Source organism: Nelumbo nucifera, chromosome 2, assembly GCF_055504915.1.
Source record: "Nelumbo nucifera cultivar China Antique chromosome 2, China Antique-T2T, whole genome shotgun sequence".
In the NCBI taxonomy this organism is placed as follows: domain Eukaryota; kingdom Viridiplantae; phylum Streptophyta; class Magnoliopsida; order Proteales; family Nelumbonaceae; genus Nelumbo; species Nelumbo nucifera.
The window spans coordinates 16335242-16356565 of NC_142650.1; the positions used below are offsets into that span (position 1 = coordinate 16335242).

Below are 21324 nucleotides of genomic sequence, written 5' to 3' on the forward strand. Positions count from 1 at the left end.
TCAATTTGCTTTAGTGAATATAATATATTATTTTCCACCGAAATTGCCATATAGAAAATCCTGTGGAATAGGCTTAGAGGGATAAAAGTTCCTCCCTGCCTGGGTCTTTTGTGTCATTAAAGGCTTTCTTATCAACATCACGGGAGTGGTCGATCCTGTAGACCATAGATTAAAGTGGGCATACGTCTTCTGAGTTATCCTTAAAAAAGTGGGCATACGTCTTAAGGTTGAGTCTCAAGTATTTATCAGAAAGTCAATTTTATGAGGAATATTGGGATGCACTTTTTTTTGGTACACAAGGAGAAAAGCACCAATACAATCTTGGGGTAGTGTGACACTCTGAACCCCTTCTAAATCATCTAATCTAATCCTTTCACATGCACCTCTGAATGAATTCCTGGTAAGATCAGATAAATGATTGGCCTCTCTATACACATGTCTTGTGTATATTCTCCTTCCCTTGTCTTCAAGCACCTTCTTAATATCTAGGATGATAGTGTTTTGTGTGTCACGAGGAGTCAATGTTGCCGAAGATGCTTTCCACTCTCATCTTGGAGTCTTCCTCTAGATCAATATCAATTTACAATAAAATACAATCACAACATACAAGGAGCATTTTCCCTTTGCCGTAAGGCATGATTTTCCTCTACCCTAAGTTTAAGGTTTAAAGTATTAGAAACGCAAAGAGTATCAGAAAGTCAATGTTAAGAGGCATACAGTGATATATTAAGGATAATATATCAAGAAGATAAAATATGCATGGATAATATAGGCAAACATATCAAGGCACTCTGATTTACTCTTAGGAAAGTGGGCAGACATCTTAGTATACTCAGTGAACAATAAAATTCAATCACAAGTTACAAGGAGTATTTCCCCTATGTCGTAAGGCATGTTACTCCTCTCTCGTAACGTTATGTTAAATGGGCATTTTCAAATTCTTTTGACACTTGTCTCTTGAAATACTCTCAAGTTATCCTTAAAAAACATTAAACACAATTTTTAACAATTGTCAAAATATTTATAAACTGCTCACTGGATGTACTTCCTTAAGTTGTGCCTACTGAATGAATCCAGTCCCAATAAAACTAAATAACCGAGAGAATGGTCATTGAATTAGATCCACAGCAGGTGATTAATATTTTGAAGGGGTCCAGAGTGATGTTCCTTGGTCTTTCTCTCATGATCTTGGATGAAATCCATTTATGTAAAAAGTATTTTAAGCAATTAATATTTTGTTTTGTAAATAGGCAAGGTAGCTAATGGAGCAGCACGCTTGGTTGCTCATAAGTTAAAAAACATATATAGGAAGCAGACTAGTCTGGATCACCTGCCAATAGAATACATTTCAATAGCCTATCAACATCATCTCACACCGCATACTTCATACATGGCAGGTCCCACTTTTATGGTAGGTCCCAGTTTCATGGTGAGATGTATAGTGTTAGATCAAATTGATAGGGGGTTGGAACATGTTTTATTGACAAAAAATCCCAACTCAATGCAGACTCGGTTGTCTTTACTTAAACCTCGAGACTGGTTAAATAAGACTCAATGTTTAAAAATATGGTATACAAGATTTTGCATTGAATATATTTATATTTTCACTTTTTCCAAACTGAATCAATCATAATAATTTATTGAATTACCAAAAAAAAGCAATTATATAATTACATAAAACATGGCGTTTCATGGTGTGGTGGTGGGTTTAGAGAATTTAGTGAGAGTAAATGATACATGAAACTCCATTCCACCCGGGATACTTTAATTCCTGGTGCAGTTTTTGTCAAGATGCACAATGGATTAAGTCTGGGACACATTCCCACATAAATACAGCAACTAGTCTGTACTTAAGGCACCTTCCTTCGATAGGTAACCAATCCAGAGTGGCTTAATCAATCACCTGGCCAGCCCAGAAATTTGTGGGCCTGATGCAGTCCCAGGTCCAGGCTATGCATGAACACAAACCTGGCCCAAGTCTGGAACTTCCAGGATATGTATAATATTAGTACAAATTTATATATGCCTTTTTAGTTTATATTGTATGTTTTATATATATCAGCATCTGCGAATTTATATTTTATATTATATAATGTATAAAATAAATTTCAAATGCATATTATATATATTTAATGTATTTATAGATAAAAATTATAGGCCTAGAATCAGGCATGGGCCCAGAGTATAGCCCTTACGACAGGTGTAAAGCCTAGTCCATGATCACCCCTAATTGCTACCATAACTCCCCGTATTCTCTATATTCTACAAGGATTTAATTATGATACCAGAAAAACTTGCATTCAATCAACCGGTATCATAAAAGAGGTGATCAATCAGATGGTTTCCATCAAAACTCACAAGGTGCTTCGATTGGTCAAAGCTCTTCTAATACCATGTCTTTCCAGTACTATAGATTTTTCCATTCTAAAATCATGCATCACACTCCAACTTTCCCAATCACCTCTTGGAATAACCCAGTTCAAGTTAGGTAGTTGAAACACTCCATAAAGCATAATCAACTTCTCTAAATTATTCCCACAAACTCTGTATTTATATTCATAACAAATTTTGTTACTGAGAGAGCAAAGAAGAAATACATTAAATCATCTGCACCAAATCAATTGAGTATTGACAATGGATCATGGAAATGAAAAAAGAGAGACATCACAGGAGAAAGTGATACAAATATCACTGCATCAGAATAAAATTATAGCAAATGGTAATGCAAGATCACTTTGCCATGAGTCGTAGCCAAATTGAAATATGAGGGAACTAAAGAAGTGGAGTACTTGTCAGTTTCCATTCCAGGAATTAACATAAGTTTCTTTCCAGTCTCTAGTGAATTAAGAAATCTCCCCAGTGCGCTATGATTCGACAATGATCCACATCTTCTTTTACTAAAAAGAAAGTATTGCTTGCTCGTTTAGGAACAATCAATCTCATGGTTATCGGCATGTAATGGCACTTTATTATTATTTGTGCAATCGGCCAATCAGAGAGAAATCCTTCCCAGATGGAATCCTTTTATCCTGCCCATGGTCGTCAGTACTTGTAGTAGTGGAAGGGGATTTATGGGATGATGATTCAGAATCGATTGATTATATATATATATATATATATATATATATCTTCGTACATCATCTTGTGGCTGTGTGGATTTGTTATTTTGAATTAATGTTGTTTTCCAATCCTTTTCATCTAATCTAGCTAGAGAAGATTTCAAACATGGAACCCCCACACAACATGAGAAACAAAGATAAGAAGGTTTCTCCTAATAGAATGTTAAATGTACATGCTTTTATGCTTCAATGGAAAGCATTCAAAGGGTATATATAATTCATACACGAGATGTCAATATTAACGTCCAAACTTTTCAAAGGGGAATTTTGTTAATTATGATTTTTTTTCTTTTTGTTTTTAAAAATTAAAGTGCCACAGAAAACCATATTCTTTCTTGATGATGCACGAACTCGCTGAGTCCCCTGCTGGTTTTGACAGCTCGGGTGAAGATTGATGAGGTCGGCAAGCTGGTTCTACAAAGTAAGAATACATTAGAGGGTCCGGCAAGGGAGCTCCGGCAGTCCAGTTAGCACCACTCTAGTAAGCAGAGATTCAGAGTAGAGAGTGAGAGCAAGAGTGTGAGCATACCATTAGAGGGCGAGGAATCGCCCTTACATAGAATGTGGAGTCCGGTCAAAGCGCATCTGGCGTATTCTCGGAGGTGACAGATTTTATCCGTCTCATACTTGTGGGATACTCTTGCACAGTGTCATTAGAGGAGGCAATTGGGCGAGTTGGGTTCGGTTCGGTTTGGGTTGAGTTTCAACCCAATTCATCTAATTCGCCAACCTATTAATGACCCAAGTAGATAGAATTAAATGGGTTGGGTTCAACTCAAACCTACCTGAACCCAATCCAACCCATTTAGATAAAATAATGAAAATTACACAAAAATAATAAAAATTGCAGGAAATAAAATAGAAATTAAACAAAAACACAAAAATGCATAAAATTAATAGAAAATACATAAAATTTTGAAAAACAGAAAATTACAAAAAAAAAACTGAAATTACATAATTATATAATAAAAATTATAGAAAAACATAGAAAATGAAGAAAATAACAGAAATTACAAAAAACAAAGAAAAAACTAGAAATTGCAGAAAAAAAAAACAGAAATTCGAGAATGATATAAAAAATCATAGAAGAACATAAAGAGTGAAGAAATATAATGGAAATTGCAGACAATATAAATAGCTACTAGAAAAATTACAAAAATTTGTAGAAAAACCACCATTGAGCAAAATGCCTCTCATTGTATAAAAGGATACTTGTGGTTTAGATATCTAGCAAATAATAACAGTAGCCCCATTGCACACACACCTTAATACTATTGATTCTACATTCCAATGAACCTCTTCCCTCAAAAAAAAAAAAAAAAATAGTTGAATGGAGGCAATCCAAGAAAAAACCCTTACTCAAATAATAATGGTTTCTCTTCCTCCAACAGTCGATCTTCTTCCAAACTGATACTACTATCATTAGAGGTGTAAAACGGGTTGTGCTGCCTGTGGCTTGGCATGACGGTCTGTGGGCCGTGCTAGGCTTGGGGTTTTAGGTCCACGGGTCGGGCTGGCACGACCCGTATATATTATTTATATATATTTATATACTTATATAATATTATATAAATTAAAATTATATAATAATATATAGTATATAATATATTAATAAAATTAATATTTTTTTTAATTTTATTATACTAATTTATTTAATTATTATATATATAACCAATTTTATACACCAAAATTCATATGAAATTAAAATTTATAAGTTTTTTGTCAATTTTTTTAAATAAATAGCTTTGGCCCGATGCACGGCCCGACCTGGCCCAAGGCTCGGCCCACGGACCCGCATGGGCCTGGGCCGTGGGCCATGCCTAGCCGACCCCCCAAGTTACCCTTGCAGGGGTGGCACAGCCCGGGACGGCTCACGGGCCAGCACAGCACGGCCCGTTTTACACCTCTAACTACCATTAGATTAGGGTTCTAGTCTAGAGAGAGAGAGAGAAAGATTAGTAGAGGAGGAGACTTGTCGCCCTCAGATCTCAAATATGTAGAGGTGGAGACTTATCGCCCTCAGATCTGAAAGTTGTAGAGAAGGAAGAGACTTGTCACCCTCAGATTTCAAAGTTATAGAGGAGGCTTGCCTCTCGTAGAGGAAGAGAAATTTGTCAATCTCCAAGATATAAACAAATGATGAAAAACTAGAATCCTTAATTGATGGATATCCGTTGGACACCCATGACCCAACCCGCCCAACCCATTTAAAATTTTGTTATTGGGTTGACCCACCCACTAAGAACCCAGTATTAAAAGTTACAACCCAACCCGCTAATAAATGGGTGGGTTGGGCAGGTTGAGCAGGTTGGGTTACAAATTGCCGCCCCTAAGTGTCACATTGTCCCTTATTCAGTTCCCTAAGAAGCGGGAGGAACCGAACTCACTGTTACTAAATATATTATCAAATCAGTAAAGGAAATATAAAAACACAGCACAAACAAGAACTAGAAAGTGATCGTTGCTTTTTTGAAAATAGTGATGGGTGGAAGAGTATAAAGTTTTGCATCAATAAAATCGATGTAGTTTTTACATCGATAACTTTAGAGAGCTGATGAGGTTTCACATCGGCTATCAACGTAAAATTATACTCCATCCAAATATATGTAAAACTAAACCAAAATATAATTTTATGTCAATAATAATTACACCATCTTCCAAATGCATACAAAATCGAACCAATATAAATTTTACATCAATTCTTGATTTACATCGCATCAAATACAGCCTAATATATAATAATTTTCAGATCAGTATTTACAAAAACTCAACTTTTGGATCCTTAAATACAAAATGAAGCGATTCATGTTCAAGAGGACCCGCTCCCAAGTAGACCTGTTCATGGGCCGGGTAGCCCGACGGCCCGGCCCGGCCCGCACCCCGGCCGGGCTTGGTCATATAATTAGGCTCGCGGGCCTGACCTCGGGCTTAACACAGTAAGCCCGATTGTGTTTCGGGCCGGGCTCGGGATTTGTCAAAAAAGCCCGGCCCGGCCCGACTCAGTATTATATATTTTATAAAATATATAATATGTATTTTATATATTATATAAAATATATAAATAATATAATATTTATTAAAATATATATTTATAATTTAATATATATATATATATATTTTTTTATTCTTTTCTTTATAATTTCAATCTATCTCTCTCTTTATTCAGCTGCTTCAACATTAATAATAATAATAATAATATAGGCTAAATTTCGGGCCCGGGCCCAGGCTCGAGCTTCGGGCTTTTTATGAGGGCCGGGCTCGGGCCCAAATTGTAGGCCCGATGGTCGGGCCAGGCTCGGGCTCGAGCCTTAAAAAAATTTGTTAATATACAGTAAAAGCCCAGCCCAGCCCATGAACAGGTCTACTCCCAAGTGATCGGTGTCTACACCCATTTGGTGATAGGCATCACATTAATTACCCCATTCCCCAAAGTCGGTGGTTGTGCCAATCGAATCTGCATGTATGCTAGAACGAACCCCTTGGTTGGCGAAAATTGCCTTAATTATGCTGCAAGTCATAAATTTAGCTTTACAGTATCAACTTTATATCTTTTCTCTTTACTTGTATAACATATACCCTTAAACTATTGCATTCTAATTTGGCAATTACCAGCTAATGTCACCCCGAGAGCTACCAAAGGAATTAAGCTAAAAGCATATTCAGTTTTAAATTCCAAACTGCAGTGTGGATACAAAATTCCTGAAGAATTTTACCTCATCTTTTTTTATTTCTCTGTTATTTTATGTCAAACTAAACACGACCTAAGGTAATTGAAAGTTGAGTTCAAGATTCAAAATTTCGATATGTCTATTTACAGGTATTTCAAGAACCGGCCTCTATTTAATGAAAAATAAGATTAAAAATAGGCCCAAAATCAAATTTTGAAAAAAATAAAAATAAAAAAAAAAACATAAAAATGTATCATTTTGATTTTAAGTACCGATATACCACTGTCAATACACAAGAGTGTATTGACATTTTGAACCATGGTTGACTTGCATAATAAAGAAGCCAGGTCATCCATAGAGATAGTAAGGGCAATGTTTTTGAATCGTTGTTGATTTGGATGGTTGGATCGTTTGGCCCGGGAACTATTCAGACAACCGATTTCATTTTATCCCAAATAGTTGATTCGGGTGGTTAAACCGTCAATCCGTCAACGGTTTTTGACTATTTTTTATTCTTTTTTTAATTTTACTGTTAGAATGAACAGTCCATTTAAATCGAATTGTTAGACTATTGACCCAGAAATCAGAAATCAGTGATCGAAACGATTCCATTTTTAAATCGATTTTTAAAACGTTGAACAAGAGTTACTTAAAAGACAATAGTGACACCAAATGGGACAAATAAACCACAACAACAAGACGCTTATGGAGTTATGGTAGGTAGGTAAGGTAGGAGATAAATGTAAAAATGCTTTGAATAAAATAAAGGGAATCAAGTATTGTATGCCAATAACATGTATAGTGGAGCAATTATGCCTGAACTGGACCCCAGGACTGTCCTGGGATTTGTTTTCAACAACACCAGTGATCATATCATGAGGACCGAGGTACCACTCCTTTGAAATAATAATAATAATAATTATTATTATAATTATAATAAGAATAATTATTATTATTATTATTGTTTGACCACATTTACACATTATAAAGTGAAGCGAGCAAATAGTGTAGATGGAGGAGCTGCTGGCCTTCAACATGGTTTTAAAAAAGCAAAAACAAAGTTGTTTTCTGATATGAAAAAGCAAAATCATATACATCCGCAAACACCTCTTTACTTAATAACTGATAATATTTATTTATTTAACAGGATCTGTTATCCATACAACTTTGAACATGATATACAGCTGCAATGTCCGACTATATAGATAATGTTGGAAACTGTATGGACAGTACTTCGTAAGTAGCAGATTCGGAATCCAATAATCCATCTATAACTCAAAGTGGGCCCACTTCTCCGCAGAGAGACATGTTATGACTCGTCACTTTGGCAACAATTAACAAACTTACAAAACACACCTAGCTGCGCTACAGTGCTGTCCCAATGGAGATGGATGATTCAGATTCTATTTCTAGGTAAAAACACCATACCAGTCACCAGATAGTAGAACAAACTGAAAATAAATGTATAAAAAAAAATTAGGAACACATTATGATTTCTCTTTTCTAATCTTCTCAAGTCACAACACTTAACTTTTCTCCGTCCACGTCAGCTCTGCATTTCCTGAAGTAATGGAGCTTTTAATGGGTACTATTGTACAGTTCAAATTTTAGTGTAATACTGATTGTCGGAGGTTCCAATTTTTAATCGATAACATGGAAACATAAGATTTAATTTGATCACGTCATCAGAGTTTTGGAGTTAAAAGGCGAATATGTCCCTTTTGGGGTCAATCCTATCGCCAAGTGGAAGATTCCTGCATCACTAGACTTGTCCCAGTAACATAGGTTGTGTTTGGATAAATTTCAGCATTTATCTATACATTTAAAGCCCAAAAAAGTCACAATTTTGGGTTTTGTGCGTCGGGGCTTAAAATTACGGAGAGGTACGGACAGGTCTAATGCATATTTATGATTTCCACTGCATATTCAAAATGTCAAAAACCCTCATTCTATACACCTATACTTGCTCGTGAATTGGCATCAATTTCGAGCTGATACCTATTCCAAATGTACTTTGAACCTATAAATTCTGACCCTGGGCTGAATCGTCATTCTCCCTTAAAATTATTATGATTATATATAAAATAATAGTGGGGACCCCTGCACGGGCTTTGTTAAGTGAAAGTTAAACAATAGAACTATAAAGGAATATATAATTGTTTTATATTTTAACTTTTTAATAACCAATCAGATCAAACTCGATCAGAGTTGGCCAGTTTTCTAGTATTTCCAATCCACTTTGGTTTAGCAATTTTTCAACTCGACCGAGTTGGGTCAATTTCGATTTGGCCATTTGTAAACCGACCAAAACTAAACTAACCTGACCATAAATATATATTAATATATTTATATTTTAAATATAATTTTTTAATATGGGAAGTGATAAAATTCTCATATTTCATAGTCTAAAATATTTTATATCATAACTTTCATTTTTTTTTAATTTAATTTTTAATAATACCACTATAATTTATTAAATTTAAATTTAATTTTTAAGATTAAATCTTTTGAACAAACAAACCAAACTAAAAATAAACCCAAACTGGTACAAACCAAGTTGGCGGGGTTTCACTAATGGTCAATCGGTTTCGAGTGACAAACTCTCAACCTAATAAGGTCAATTTGGTTGGGGAAATAGCTTGCAACCGAACTGAACCAATCCTTGAACACTCTTAACTTCAACTAAATTAATAGTCCTAATCTCTAATAAATAACAATAGTTTAATCTCCAATAGTTATGGAAAATTTATAGCAAAAATACACAACTATTGAAAATAAATTTGTAATAAAAATACAATAAATGCTAAAAATATATTAAATTATTCAATAAATAGTGTAATCTCAAATAATAGTTTAATCTCTAATATATATTAATCAATAAATTATAAAAATACATAATTACTAAAAATAAGTTTATAACAAAAATACAATAAATACGATAAATTAAATTTCAAAAGTTAAATAATAGTTGTTTAATATCCAATAATTATTGATAATTTTCTGTTAAATAACAAAACAAAAATAGATTCATAAATAATTATTGAAAACATATTTATCAAAATATACAATAAATAATTACTAAAAATAAAATAAAAATTAATTTTAGTATATATAAATAAATCTATAATGAATATACATTATTATTGTAAAATTATTACTAATAAATAGTTTTTTGAAAGTTATTTTCTATAATTATTAATTGATATAAGTTATTTAGTTATGTTAAATATTTCGTTATTTAAATAATATGTAAAATATTTAAATTTTTTTATTATTTTAATTTTATTACATAATATTAAATATTTTGTTATATAATTATTTAGTTGTTTTTAATGTTTTGTTATTTAAGATATTTAGTTATTGAAATATTTAAATAATGTTTTATTTTTTAATGTTAATTTTTTATTGTTTTAATAATATTTAAATTGAATAGTTTGTAAAATTGTAATTTATATTGTTACTACATAATTTCCTGATGAATTTTGTAAAAATATAGAATTATTAATAATATGAATATTATTAAATCTATTATAATTAATTTTTGTGTTTTGAATAAATATTTCAAAATTAGTATATAATTTTGTTGTAATATTTAAATAATTCTGAAAAATTTTAATTGAAACTTTCTTTAGATAAATGTAGATAAAAAGTGGTTGAGAGGATAAATAGGAATTAGGGGGCGTTCTTTTTCTGGATTTTGAGAGGTGGGAAAGTTGGTCAATGGGATTTTGATTCCCATTGACCAAAAATCCCATGTTCTTTTTTCAGATTTATGTGGGGACCAGGGAAGGTTTATTTTCTTGGGTATCATTTACTCAGGTAAGTGATACCTATCTCCTAGGTGGGTAAATAACTTTCCCACCTTGGGGAAAAGTTGCCAACACTTGAGAGGGATAAAAAGAACATAGGTAAATGCACTTATCTAGGTAAATCTTTCATGGGAAACAATTACCTAGGTAAGTGTATTTACCTGGGTAAGTAACTTACCGAAATGTGAACGGGCCTTAGAGATAGTTTAGGTGGAAATCTCTTAAAATAAATAGGAGCTAGAGATAATTTAGGAGATAAATAGGAATTAGAGACAATTTAAGAGAAAGTGAGGAAAAGTGATGCCACTTGGCTAAACTTTAGAAAAGCATATCGCTATTTCTTTATGGTTATTAGAAATAGTTAATCCTATGTTATTTCTTTATTGGTTTAATGGGTAATTATGTGAAACTAAAAAATTAAAAAATTAGGAAGGAATTATATATTCATGCAAAGAAAGCCATTAAGCCATATCTAATAAAAAAATATGGGAAGCCAAAAAAAGCTTTAGTTTTTGTTTAATTTAAAGGAAAAAGTAGGAAAAGATAGGAAACCTTTAAACCAAACTATATTAATTAATTTCTCTGAATCGACCCAATCAGTGATTCAGTGCAGCTCAATCAATACAAAAGCCTTCAGAAATAGGGCCTTAATTCAAAAGCTTAATTATTCAATTGGAGCCTTAGCTAGATTTACGCTGACAGTCTTACCAAGAGAGTAGCATTAATGGGTGGCCCTTTTTCTATTGAAAATGGGCGGCATCTTGGGTCAGGCCCCTTTATGTTTTTAGTCCTTGTCTTTTTTTTTTTAATTTTCTTACAAAAAAAATTAAAAATAAAAAGTAAGAAAAAGTGAGTTGTTCATTACTCCCGGTCCCAGATGAGCTGATTGCAAAATTATATTTCTGACTATTTCTTCTGTGGTTGAGACTTGAGAGTTGGAATCACTTAAAACTCTCATCTGTCCTCCAAAATATTGGTTGACCTGGGCATTCCTATTTTCATAAAGCAATGATTATTTTAGAAGACAAAAATGCCCTTATGTATTGATTGCTAGATATGATAGTGTTGGCTACTTTTACATTTTTACTATGGTGTGCATGTGCCCCATTTTATCAATTATCAGTCCCACAAAAACAAATCCACTCTGGCCATATCTCTCGTCACTCAGTCGTCGTCAACAAACAAATTCGGGATCACACCACTTTTCTAAGTTTGTGTCATTGTGTGTGTATCTATCCTTTTCCTGCTCGTCATTAACCATGCAGGTCGTATGGGTTGGGCCTTGGATAATTGCACCAGGTCTCAACCCAATGTCATATGACGCATCTTTTGGTTCGCAGGAAAAGGGATGTAGAATTGAAATCAGAATGGGTTATTTCGATTCTAACTGTTTGGTTGGGTAGAATCAAAATTCTATTTTTATTTTTGTTAGAATGACATTCTCCCATTTAAGATTATGTTTGGCTTGAAGGAAAATGTAGGAAAAAAAAAAACTTTACAAATTTTGTATTAGTTTTTCTGTCTTTCCCTTCCTTTTCCTATCTTTTCCTTCAAACCAAACATAACCCAAGGGAATGGACATTCATTGCCTCTCTTTTAAGAAGGAAATCTCATTCTTACTGACTTTATTTTTCATTCTCATTTTTATCTGAATCAAACAGACTATAAGAATAGACAATTCTAATTCTGATTCCGATTTCAATTACAAACCAAATGGACCCTAAATTTGTTTACATACCCATGTTAAAAGTAACAAGCGTACGTGTGAGATGGCCAGTAACAAACTTACGTGTGAAATTTGGCCATTTGGTCATGAATAACGACAATTTCACAAAGAACTTGATTCCGAACCTGCCAAGTGCCAAATATAGCAACAAGCGACAACTTTTGATCAAGGTCCACCCGGGGTTTGGGTCTCTGACACTTTTTTCTCTCTTTCATTTGTGAGTTGTGACTAGTGTGAGGTAACCCAATGGACCGGCCCATTTTAAGACAGACTTGGACATGACTTTCGATTCACGGGCTTAGAATCGAGTCCAAAATATGAGGTCCAATCATTTTTCGAGTTGGATTCGAGTTTTCTTAAAACCGTTTAGCCCGATTCCAAATCCGACTTATAATATATATAATGTGTTTCTTTTTGTTCTTTTTCTTTTTTTTTAAGTAATAGTGAGATCTTTTATTATGTTTAGATTTTGAGGCATTTTAATATAAATAAAATAGTTTTTTTTATTGAATAAAAAAATCAAATTTCTAACCAGACTCGGGCTTGAGCCTGAGTTTCAGTCTTTATACAAGGGTTAAGCTAGGACTTAAGACCTAGGCCCCATAGCCAGGCTGTCCCAGGCTGAGACCTAAAAATGCATTCTATTAATACAGAGATAAAACCCAACCCATGAATAGGTCTAGGAGAGAACGGACTGCCATCTCCATGGATGACAAATATGATGTTGAGACAGTATTGGAAGCGTTTTATTGATAGTAATAGATTAGCCCGATACCCACTGATCAAGCCAAATACATGTCCATAAATAACAAATTTGGATCAGTTACCAATATATTATACCAATAATATCCCAACAGACCATACATTGAGAACATCTTCCAATGACAAGATTAATAGCAAATCCCTACCCATGTCCATTTGCTTAATTGTTAAGATTTCAAAGATGAGTCTGGATCTATTCCTTACAGAGCTTGCTTTACACTGACCTCACAGCATGTGGCCGTGAGGCGAGCAGATCCCAATTCCTCAACGATAGGTTGATTGTGTCCTTAAACAAAATTGTTGTCCCAAGTCCCAAACCGAGAGGGAGAGCACAAAAGCACGCGCATCTTTTTAGTGAAAAAGGCTTTTGTGCATATAAAGCAAGTAAACAAACGCCCGCCCCAAATGATAGTAATAAAAAGGACTGAATAATATCCGTTAGTTTAAGCCTTCCAAAGATTCTTTCACCCAATAAAAAATTAATATATCCATCTTCTAAAGATTCTCTGTATATTTTCTATTTCTCTACTTCTACGAGCGCGCCTACCACACAAGTAAATACACATATACACACAACTCGAGTCATGTCGGGAGGGGGAGTGGGGGACACAACACAAAAACAACCACGGGGTGCGCATCTAGATCGAGGGGCGCATCTACGCATGGTGCGTGAGTTAGATAACATTAGGGCCTCCCTCTGAATTTAATAATAGTAAACTACACCCGTTTTTTAGGTAAGAGCTTCCCCTTCTTTGGTCCATTCTCTTTTGTCAGCACTCAGCACTTCCCAGTTCCCACCCACTGGAGGCCACTACCATCTATCTCCCTCTCTCAGAAATCAGAATCAATATTCTCAGCCCAGCCAAGCAGCGAAACTGAGATTTTGCAGAAACCAGTAAATGTATTTAATTTTTCACGTCCTTCGAGCTAATACCACCCCCAGCTTCAACCTTCTTTTTCTTTTCTTTTTCCCTCTTCTCCCACCTCACAACCTAAAAGAATAAAAGAAATATCCCTCTGTTCCATCTCTCAAGAACCCTAGCTACAAGACATTAGCCCCCACCAGAACAGACAAGCAGGCCGAGCTCTCGCACTAGCTGTTAATGGAGAAAATTTCCATCCTCAGGTACCCTCTCTCCCTCGCTTTCTTTATCTTCTGTTTCGTGACAACTGCTGCCGAACAGATCTCATCTTTTTCGCTCAAGAAATTCGAGACAAACCCCATCTTCGGCTCACAAGTCGCTCTCTTCGGCGATGCCGAGGTTGTTAATGGTGGTTATTCCGTTAACGTTACTCGTTCGTCGATTCTGAGCGCTGGGCGCCTCATGTACAAGCAACCCATTAAGCTTGTTGAAGGGAACCCTAGAAAAGGAGTGTCCTTCTCTACATATTTCTCTTTCTCTATCTCCCCTGACAATGGCGATGGCATCGCTTTCGTGCTTCTTCCAAGTGGGTTTCCTTCCCAATTCTTAGACGGAACCTCCTTTGGGCTCTCCCCGGGATTGGGGAAGTTGGGCTCTCGAGTTCTGGCTGTTGAATTCGACACCTCCATGGACGCCAAGTTTGCTGATCCGAACGGAAACCATGTGGGGATCGACATAGATACCCTCGTCTCTGTCGCTGTGAGCAATGTGACCTCCCTGGGTTTGGTGCTCAACGGTGGTGACAAACTGCATACGTGGATTGATTACGACGCCAGCTCCAAATACTTGCAAGTTAGGTTGGGCAAATTAGGCAACGTGAGGCCATCTGATCCATTGATTTCTTATCCAATCGATCTGTCAGAAATGTGGAAGGAAGAAGAGGTGTTCGTGGGCTTGAGTTCATCTACCGGGAATTCTTCCCAGACCACAACCGTTCATTCATGGAGCTTTACGTTGAGACGGATTCCTAACTGGATGCATTCACAACCATTAGACCCTCGAGCTCATTCCGAGCCCAGTAAGCCTCTGACAGTAACAGTAGTCCACAAGAAGAAGGATTGTGTGATCAGAACACTTACTGGAGTTATTTTTGGGACTGCCTGCGGAGCATTGGTAACATTAATTGTGATGGCGTTGTGGAATTTCTTCACAAGCAGGCCTCCGGTGGCTCCGGTGGAGTATCCCGAGCACCCGGTGGAGTTGGGTTACGAAAAGATCAGAATAATTAGAGAAAAAGCTACCACAGATGATAAGAAATAGCTGTGTTCGTTTAGGAGGCACAGGGGATTGAATGTTCCATCTGTTGTAAATTCCTCTTCCTTTATTTTTCTTTTTCTTTTTTATTTGTAATTTTCAAGTGTCTTTTGTATGGTGCTTGATGGAAATTTAGTTGTTTTTCTGCTGAGTTTCATCTCAAATGATGACAAACATTTTATATGCAACTATTGATTGGGAAAATTGGAATTATTTTTGCATGTTAGAAGCTCTTATTTCTAACCAAGCTCCAAAATTCTTGCAGTAACCACTTTTAACACACAAAAACAGAGCTATTTCACTGACTTGATTACTGCAACCTAGTTGCCTGAGTACAAGAACTAAGAAGGACAATTCTAAGGAAAGTGCTTCAATTAGGATTCAGATTACCTCAAAACCCATCTGGGATGAATAATCCTAGGCTTGTGTACATGAACAGAAACTCCACTCAAACCCTTAATTAATTAATTTGTAGCTAACTGAACAACTGTACAAGGATTTCTAGTTGGAAATCAAGCAGGGGCTTTCAGAGGATTTCTAGTTGAAGCATTTTTTATTTTCTTAATGTAAGGCAGAAGAAGGTATGAGGAGCTTATATATCATTGTGTGTGAAACAAGAAACTTTCCCAAATTAATCAACATGTGAACTGTTTCTGTATGCATGTGTTGGCTTTGTTTACAATATCTGTGAAGTTCAGTAATAAAATCTCTGCGCCAATGCAAATTCTCAGTGTTCCGACTAAGAAGTTGGTTGCATTGGAATTTGGATGATGATGCTATCAAAAGATTGATCAGAGCATTTTCCTCATGAACCACTCACAATAAATCACTGCACAGAAAGCTTGAGACTTGAAATGCAAAGCATATTCATGCCCATGTAATGGTGAGAGTGGGGCTACTACCATGGCTGAGACTGACCTTGCTGTTTTACTTATTTTGATCCAAGCATTTGCCTCCCATGTTAGAAGTTAGCACATTAGAAGTGCCCTCACATGCTCCTAATGGTGCCAGTCTGCCAGATGAAACTTATACAAGATGTGGTGTGGATGCAAGAATGTTAGATGTATACTCCAATCTGACAATCGAGAATGGAAAAGCAGTAAAGCACTTAAGCACCCCTTGAGAGAGTGACAGAGGAATAAAGCCAGAGATAAATTAGAGAATAGAACAAAATTGGGCCATCTTCTTCTCCTTTGAAAAAATATTAAAATGGAAAAAGAAATCGGGTCCTCCCTTCTGCTAAGTGCTAACCTTCTGTTTGTCCTTTGTTTCAAGAATAGAGAGCCTACCGGTTGAACGATGGAAGTTTCTTCCTTCACCTTTCGGAGTTATCTCACCGCTATGGTGTGGTCTGGACCTCTGCGATTTGACCAGCTCTTAAATTTTCTCAGCATTAGAGTTGACCATTGACCGAATGTTAAATATTAACCATTGGATGTGCATTTTCCAAAAGTAGGATTAAAACTTCTGTCCTAAATGTGGTAATTGTTAACGTACGACAAAAAGTATTAAAGATACAACGACTCTTCAAGCGGATTTCTGGAGCAGTTCAATCTCCATGGATGGTAGACGTTAATGTGGGCTTGGATCCTCTAAATCGATCTGTCATGGCGTGAGGCAACTGTATGCATCTATCTCGTCAGTCGTCATTAAAGGAAGCACTGTGCTTGGACGCGGAATGCCTGAGCCCTGAAACAATTACAAAACAAGACGCTGTGCGTGGACGCGGAATGTTTGAAACAATCCAAAGAATCCGATTGTAAGTTTTCTTGTGTAAATGCTAGATTATCCCAACCAAGATTTTTTTTTTTTTTTTTTTGGGGGGGGGGGGGGGGGTAAGAACCGGAGAACTGCATGGCTTTCACTGAGAAAAAATAATGACAAGAGTATAAAGTTTCGTGGTTTTGATGGGAGAGAATGACAGCAGCAGTCGGCAGAGCAAAGAATATCCAACAGTAAATCCCTTTTAACGGGAAGAGGGGAAAATGGGTCAGTGATAACTGATAAGAAAGAGTCGATGGGCAACTCCAGAAAAACGACGACTGTGTGCAACTCGTAATAATTTTCATCTTTGCAGAGGAGAAGTAAGGTGAAAGTGGAAGCGGAAGTGGAACCCAATGCCAAATTGCCAAGGGGGCCAAGGCATTATCCACTCCCACTCTTTGCCCAGTATCGTGTCTTTTCTTGAGTCCCACAAAACAATGTCTGGGAAAAGAACACAAAGAGTTGCATATATTCTTCATGTTTTACTATAACATTCCTTCACACAAAAATCAAGAGAGAGAGACTGGCAGCTAGCTTATGGAAATCTCTGTTACTTTGCCCCCCCCCAAAGACAAAAACAAAAATTCAGGCGCCAAGAACGGGAAATTCCAATCTCTGATCATATCCTGCAGTCCATATTCTCCTTTCCACTTCCCACTGGTGACGAGAAGTGAAAAGTCCACTAAAACCCAGTTCAGAAAATGAGATTCCTACATCGCTACACGCTCATTTTGAACAAACAACTACGGCTGAAATACACTATATAATTGTCCAAGAAAAGGGTCATGTGGGATTTCAGAAAAAAAAATTTCCGATCCAACGGTTAATGGTTATGCTCCTACGGTGGATCCTAGGAACAACTTCAAAAATTGTTGGGCCCTTGGAGGCAATTCCTATTGGTTAGTGCAAATACATACAAAATAATACAAATTAGATGGTTTTACACTCATATTTGTATTTATACTTCTTCCAAACTGAACCTAAAAAAAATTAGGCTTTATTTTTTATTCTTTTTTTCCTTAATGTAGCTAATCCATCATAAAATCATTTTACACTTATAATAAAGGCTCTATTTGTTTGCAGAGTTCTGTTTAGATTTGAATCATTTGTTTGTAACTATAATTTGCATTTCTATCAGTTGATGCAAATTTTGTACTTTTTTGCCTAATTTGCACTCACTGATCCTACAAATTTTGCATCCCAAAAGTATGGTTTTTAAAAATGAATCAGTCAGGGGTTCGGTTATCGGTTTGAACAGTCCGATCGTTCAACCCGAACAGCAGGCCCGTTCTGACAAAAAAATAAAAATTTTAAAAATTTGAAAACGGTCAAAACCATTCAAACGGTTAACCAGTCGGTTCAGCGATTTATTAACCAAAATCAATGGTTTTGAAAGAAAAAACAGTTTTGAAGGAAAACGGAACCGGTCCAACCGATTCCTGGTTTTTCTAGTCCAACCGTCCAGTCCGGTCCAGTTTTGTGCCCAAAAGTGTGAAAACTACCTTCCAGATTTTTGTTAACCATTCAAAAGACTTGGTGCCTGATCTTTCACCACATGATCAGTTTGTTGGCCACATTGATTGATGGGTGACATTAACCCACCAACAAGACGCTCTGATTTTTCTTTTGAATTGAAAAGAAGGTAGATCCCTTAGTGGACATGAGTTTTGGTATTAACCTCACATATATTCAATAAAGCTTCAATTTCACATGATGTGGTTTTTAGCCACAAAGCATATTAGTATTGGGGTTCTCAAATTGGATTCAACCCAGCTTCACTTACAACCCAACCAGTTCACATCATAATATCAGAATGGTACAAAACAATGCAAAAACAGTTTGGTAAAGAACAAGCCTCGTCATGCCTAACCAAATTTAACATGATCAGCTACTTTATTTAGAAAGAACGTAACAAGTTTCTCTTTGAAAGTACCACCACCGATCCACTTCTGGTAGTGTTAAAGGCTCTCCAATACTGTCCTCAGGATGCACCACCCATCATCAGATCTCAATTTCACTTTTTATTCTCATTCTGTAAATCCAAGGAACTTACTTACTCCCACTATGTATATTGATGACTCTTTTAATTCAGCTACAGGAAGTACAGGACGAGGATTCATCATCAAGAATTCCACTGAAGGTCTACAAATTGCAGAAAGAAGTTCATGCTGGGTCATCAACAGTTACGGTGCCAAATACGGGCGCTTCTAATGGGCCTCAAAGCTGCAATTTCCAACAACATCAGGCATCTTCTAATATTTTCTGATAGTACAGAACTAATAGACCTTGTCAATACAAATCGGCCAGCTAAACATTGGGTGGAACAACTACATCGCAGCAGTATGAGACATCTTATTGCTGACTTTTATATATAAATTTTGTACATATTAACAGACATCACAATCAAACTGCCCACCTTTTTGCTTATATGTCATGCATGGGGCAGTTACGTATACAACATCACTCCAGACGATCTTCTCATGTAATTTTTTCTATGATCAATTGAAGAAAATTTCCTCTTTTTTGCCAAAAAAAAAAAAGGCAGATTAGTATTCTTTTAGAAAAAAAAAAATATACCGTTTAGTATTTGTCAAAAACCTGAGGAAGAATAGAGATTTTTCCCTAAATCGTCTATATGCAAAATCCAAGCCTTCAGAGTTTTTGACCCATTTCAGGCCTTAGACTGATATGTTCCTTCTAAAACATATGAGGGTGTATGGATATTTTGAACTCTGATAGGAGATAGATCCATATAAAATGATTTAAAAATTAACTGGTTATAAATAATCTGATTATACTAACTTTTTGTGTAATGTTTGGGTGGGACAAGTTGGTAATTACATCAATTAATTTATAATCAATTTAGCCGGTAACTAACCCCCACCCGAGTTCATATCATTTCCTTCCATTCAATTTCATGGCCAGATTTTATGAACTCCAGTCATGATTGCTACGCCAAGACTGATCTACTGCTGTTCAAAGAGTGGAAGAATTATAGATACAAGGTTCCAATAGTAGAATTCCTCTCTTTGCAATAGATAGGGAGGGAGTAAGTGGAGTTGCAAAACATTGATTAATCCGCATTTGGCATTACTTATTTTAAGGATTCATCTTCTTTTTATAATTAAAAACTTAGTATTCATAGGAATATTTTTACTATAAAAAGGGCGAATAACATTAGTGTTTAGTTACAAAACTCTTGCCATGGGCCACATTTTTTTTAGAATGAAAAAAAGTTTCATAGCACAAAAATTGAGTAGCCAAAATAATCATGCCCTATATTGCTCATTTTCATTCTTTGAGGAAACGTTGACTACAAAAACGCTACCATAGTCCATAGATGTTTACTTTTGTGAAAGCACTTATACAAAAGCACTTTTACAAAAACACTTTTTTAAAAGTATTTTTACATAAAAACACTTTTATAAAAGTAAATTTATGAAAAGTATTTTTGTGGAAGTAAAGTACTTTTATGAAAGCACTTTTACAAAAATACTTTTACATTAAAGCACTTTTATAAAAGTACTTTTACTAAAGTACATTTATAAAAGCACTTTTATAAAAGTACTTTTATAAAAGCACTTTTATGGTAGTACTTTTACAAAAGCACTTCTATAGAAGTACTTTTTTTATGAAAGTACTTTACGAAAATACATTTACAAAAGTACTTTTTGAAAACATTTATGCCAACAATTTTGGGGACCTAGGCTGCCGTTTATGAATACCGGTATAGTTTTTTTTCTCTAAAGAATGAAAATGAGCAACATGGTACACTTCTCAATGTGAAAAGAATTCATTTTAGGAAAAAAGTATTTGGTTCATAGCAATATTTTCTCATTCTGCCTATTTTTGCCCATTCTTGTCCATTTTAGAATTTCATCTTGGCTAAGAATAAGAATTGAACAAATGCAAATTTGTAAGGTATAATACAAATCACATCGATTCATGTAAAAACAAAAGATAGAGTGGGTCATCTCTATGATTGTACCATTGAGATGGGAGTTTTGAGTGTAAAATTGTCTCGGGGGACGAAGAAGTATAGTGATAAGGGGAGATGGAGATGAGACAATGAAGGGAGGAGCTAGAGTGTAAGAGAAGTTTCACCCATTACGGCAGAAATGAAGAGAGGAGCTAGAGTGTAAAAGGAGTTTCACACGTTACGGCAGAAGCGTTGGTGAATGGTGATAGCCACCAAATCAGAAGCCATCATCGATCGGAGTCTACACTCTTTGGCTTCTTCATCTCTTTAACGTCAACAAAATGAAAATCTCAGGACCGTGCAGCTCATTCACCTGTGCT

At 35.5% G+C, this 21324-nt stretch overlaps 1 protein-coding gene across 1 annotated transcript; it reads left to right on the forward strand.

Annotated features, from left to right (window-relative positions):
• The first annotated feature begins 13727 nt into the window (after positions 1–13727).
• On the forward strand, positions 13728–15474 carry LOC104597039 (L-type lectin-domain containing receptor kinase VIII.2). The gene has a single exon (XM_010258426.3). The coding sequence runs from the start codon at positions 14188–14190 to the stop codon at positions 15265–15267; it is 1080 nt and encodes a 359-aa protein (XP_010256728.1). The 5' UTR covers positions 13728–14187; the 3' UTR covers positions 15268–15474.
• Positions 15475–21324: the final 5850 nt, after the last annotated feature.

Coding starts and splice junctions, on each gene's coding strand:
- LOC104597039 (XM_010258426.3), top strand. CDS start 14,188: ATGGAGAAAATTTCCATCCTCAGGTACCCTCTCTCCCTCGCTTTCTTT.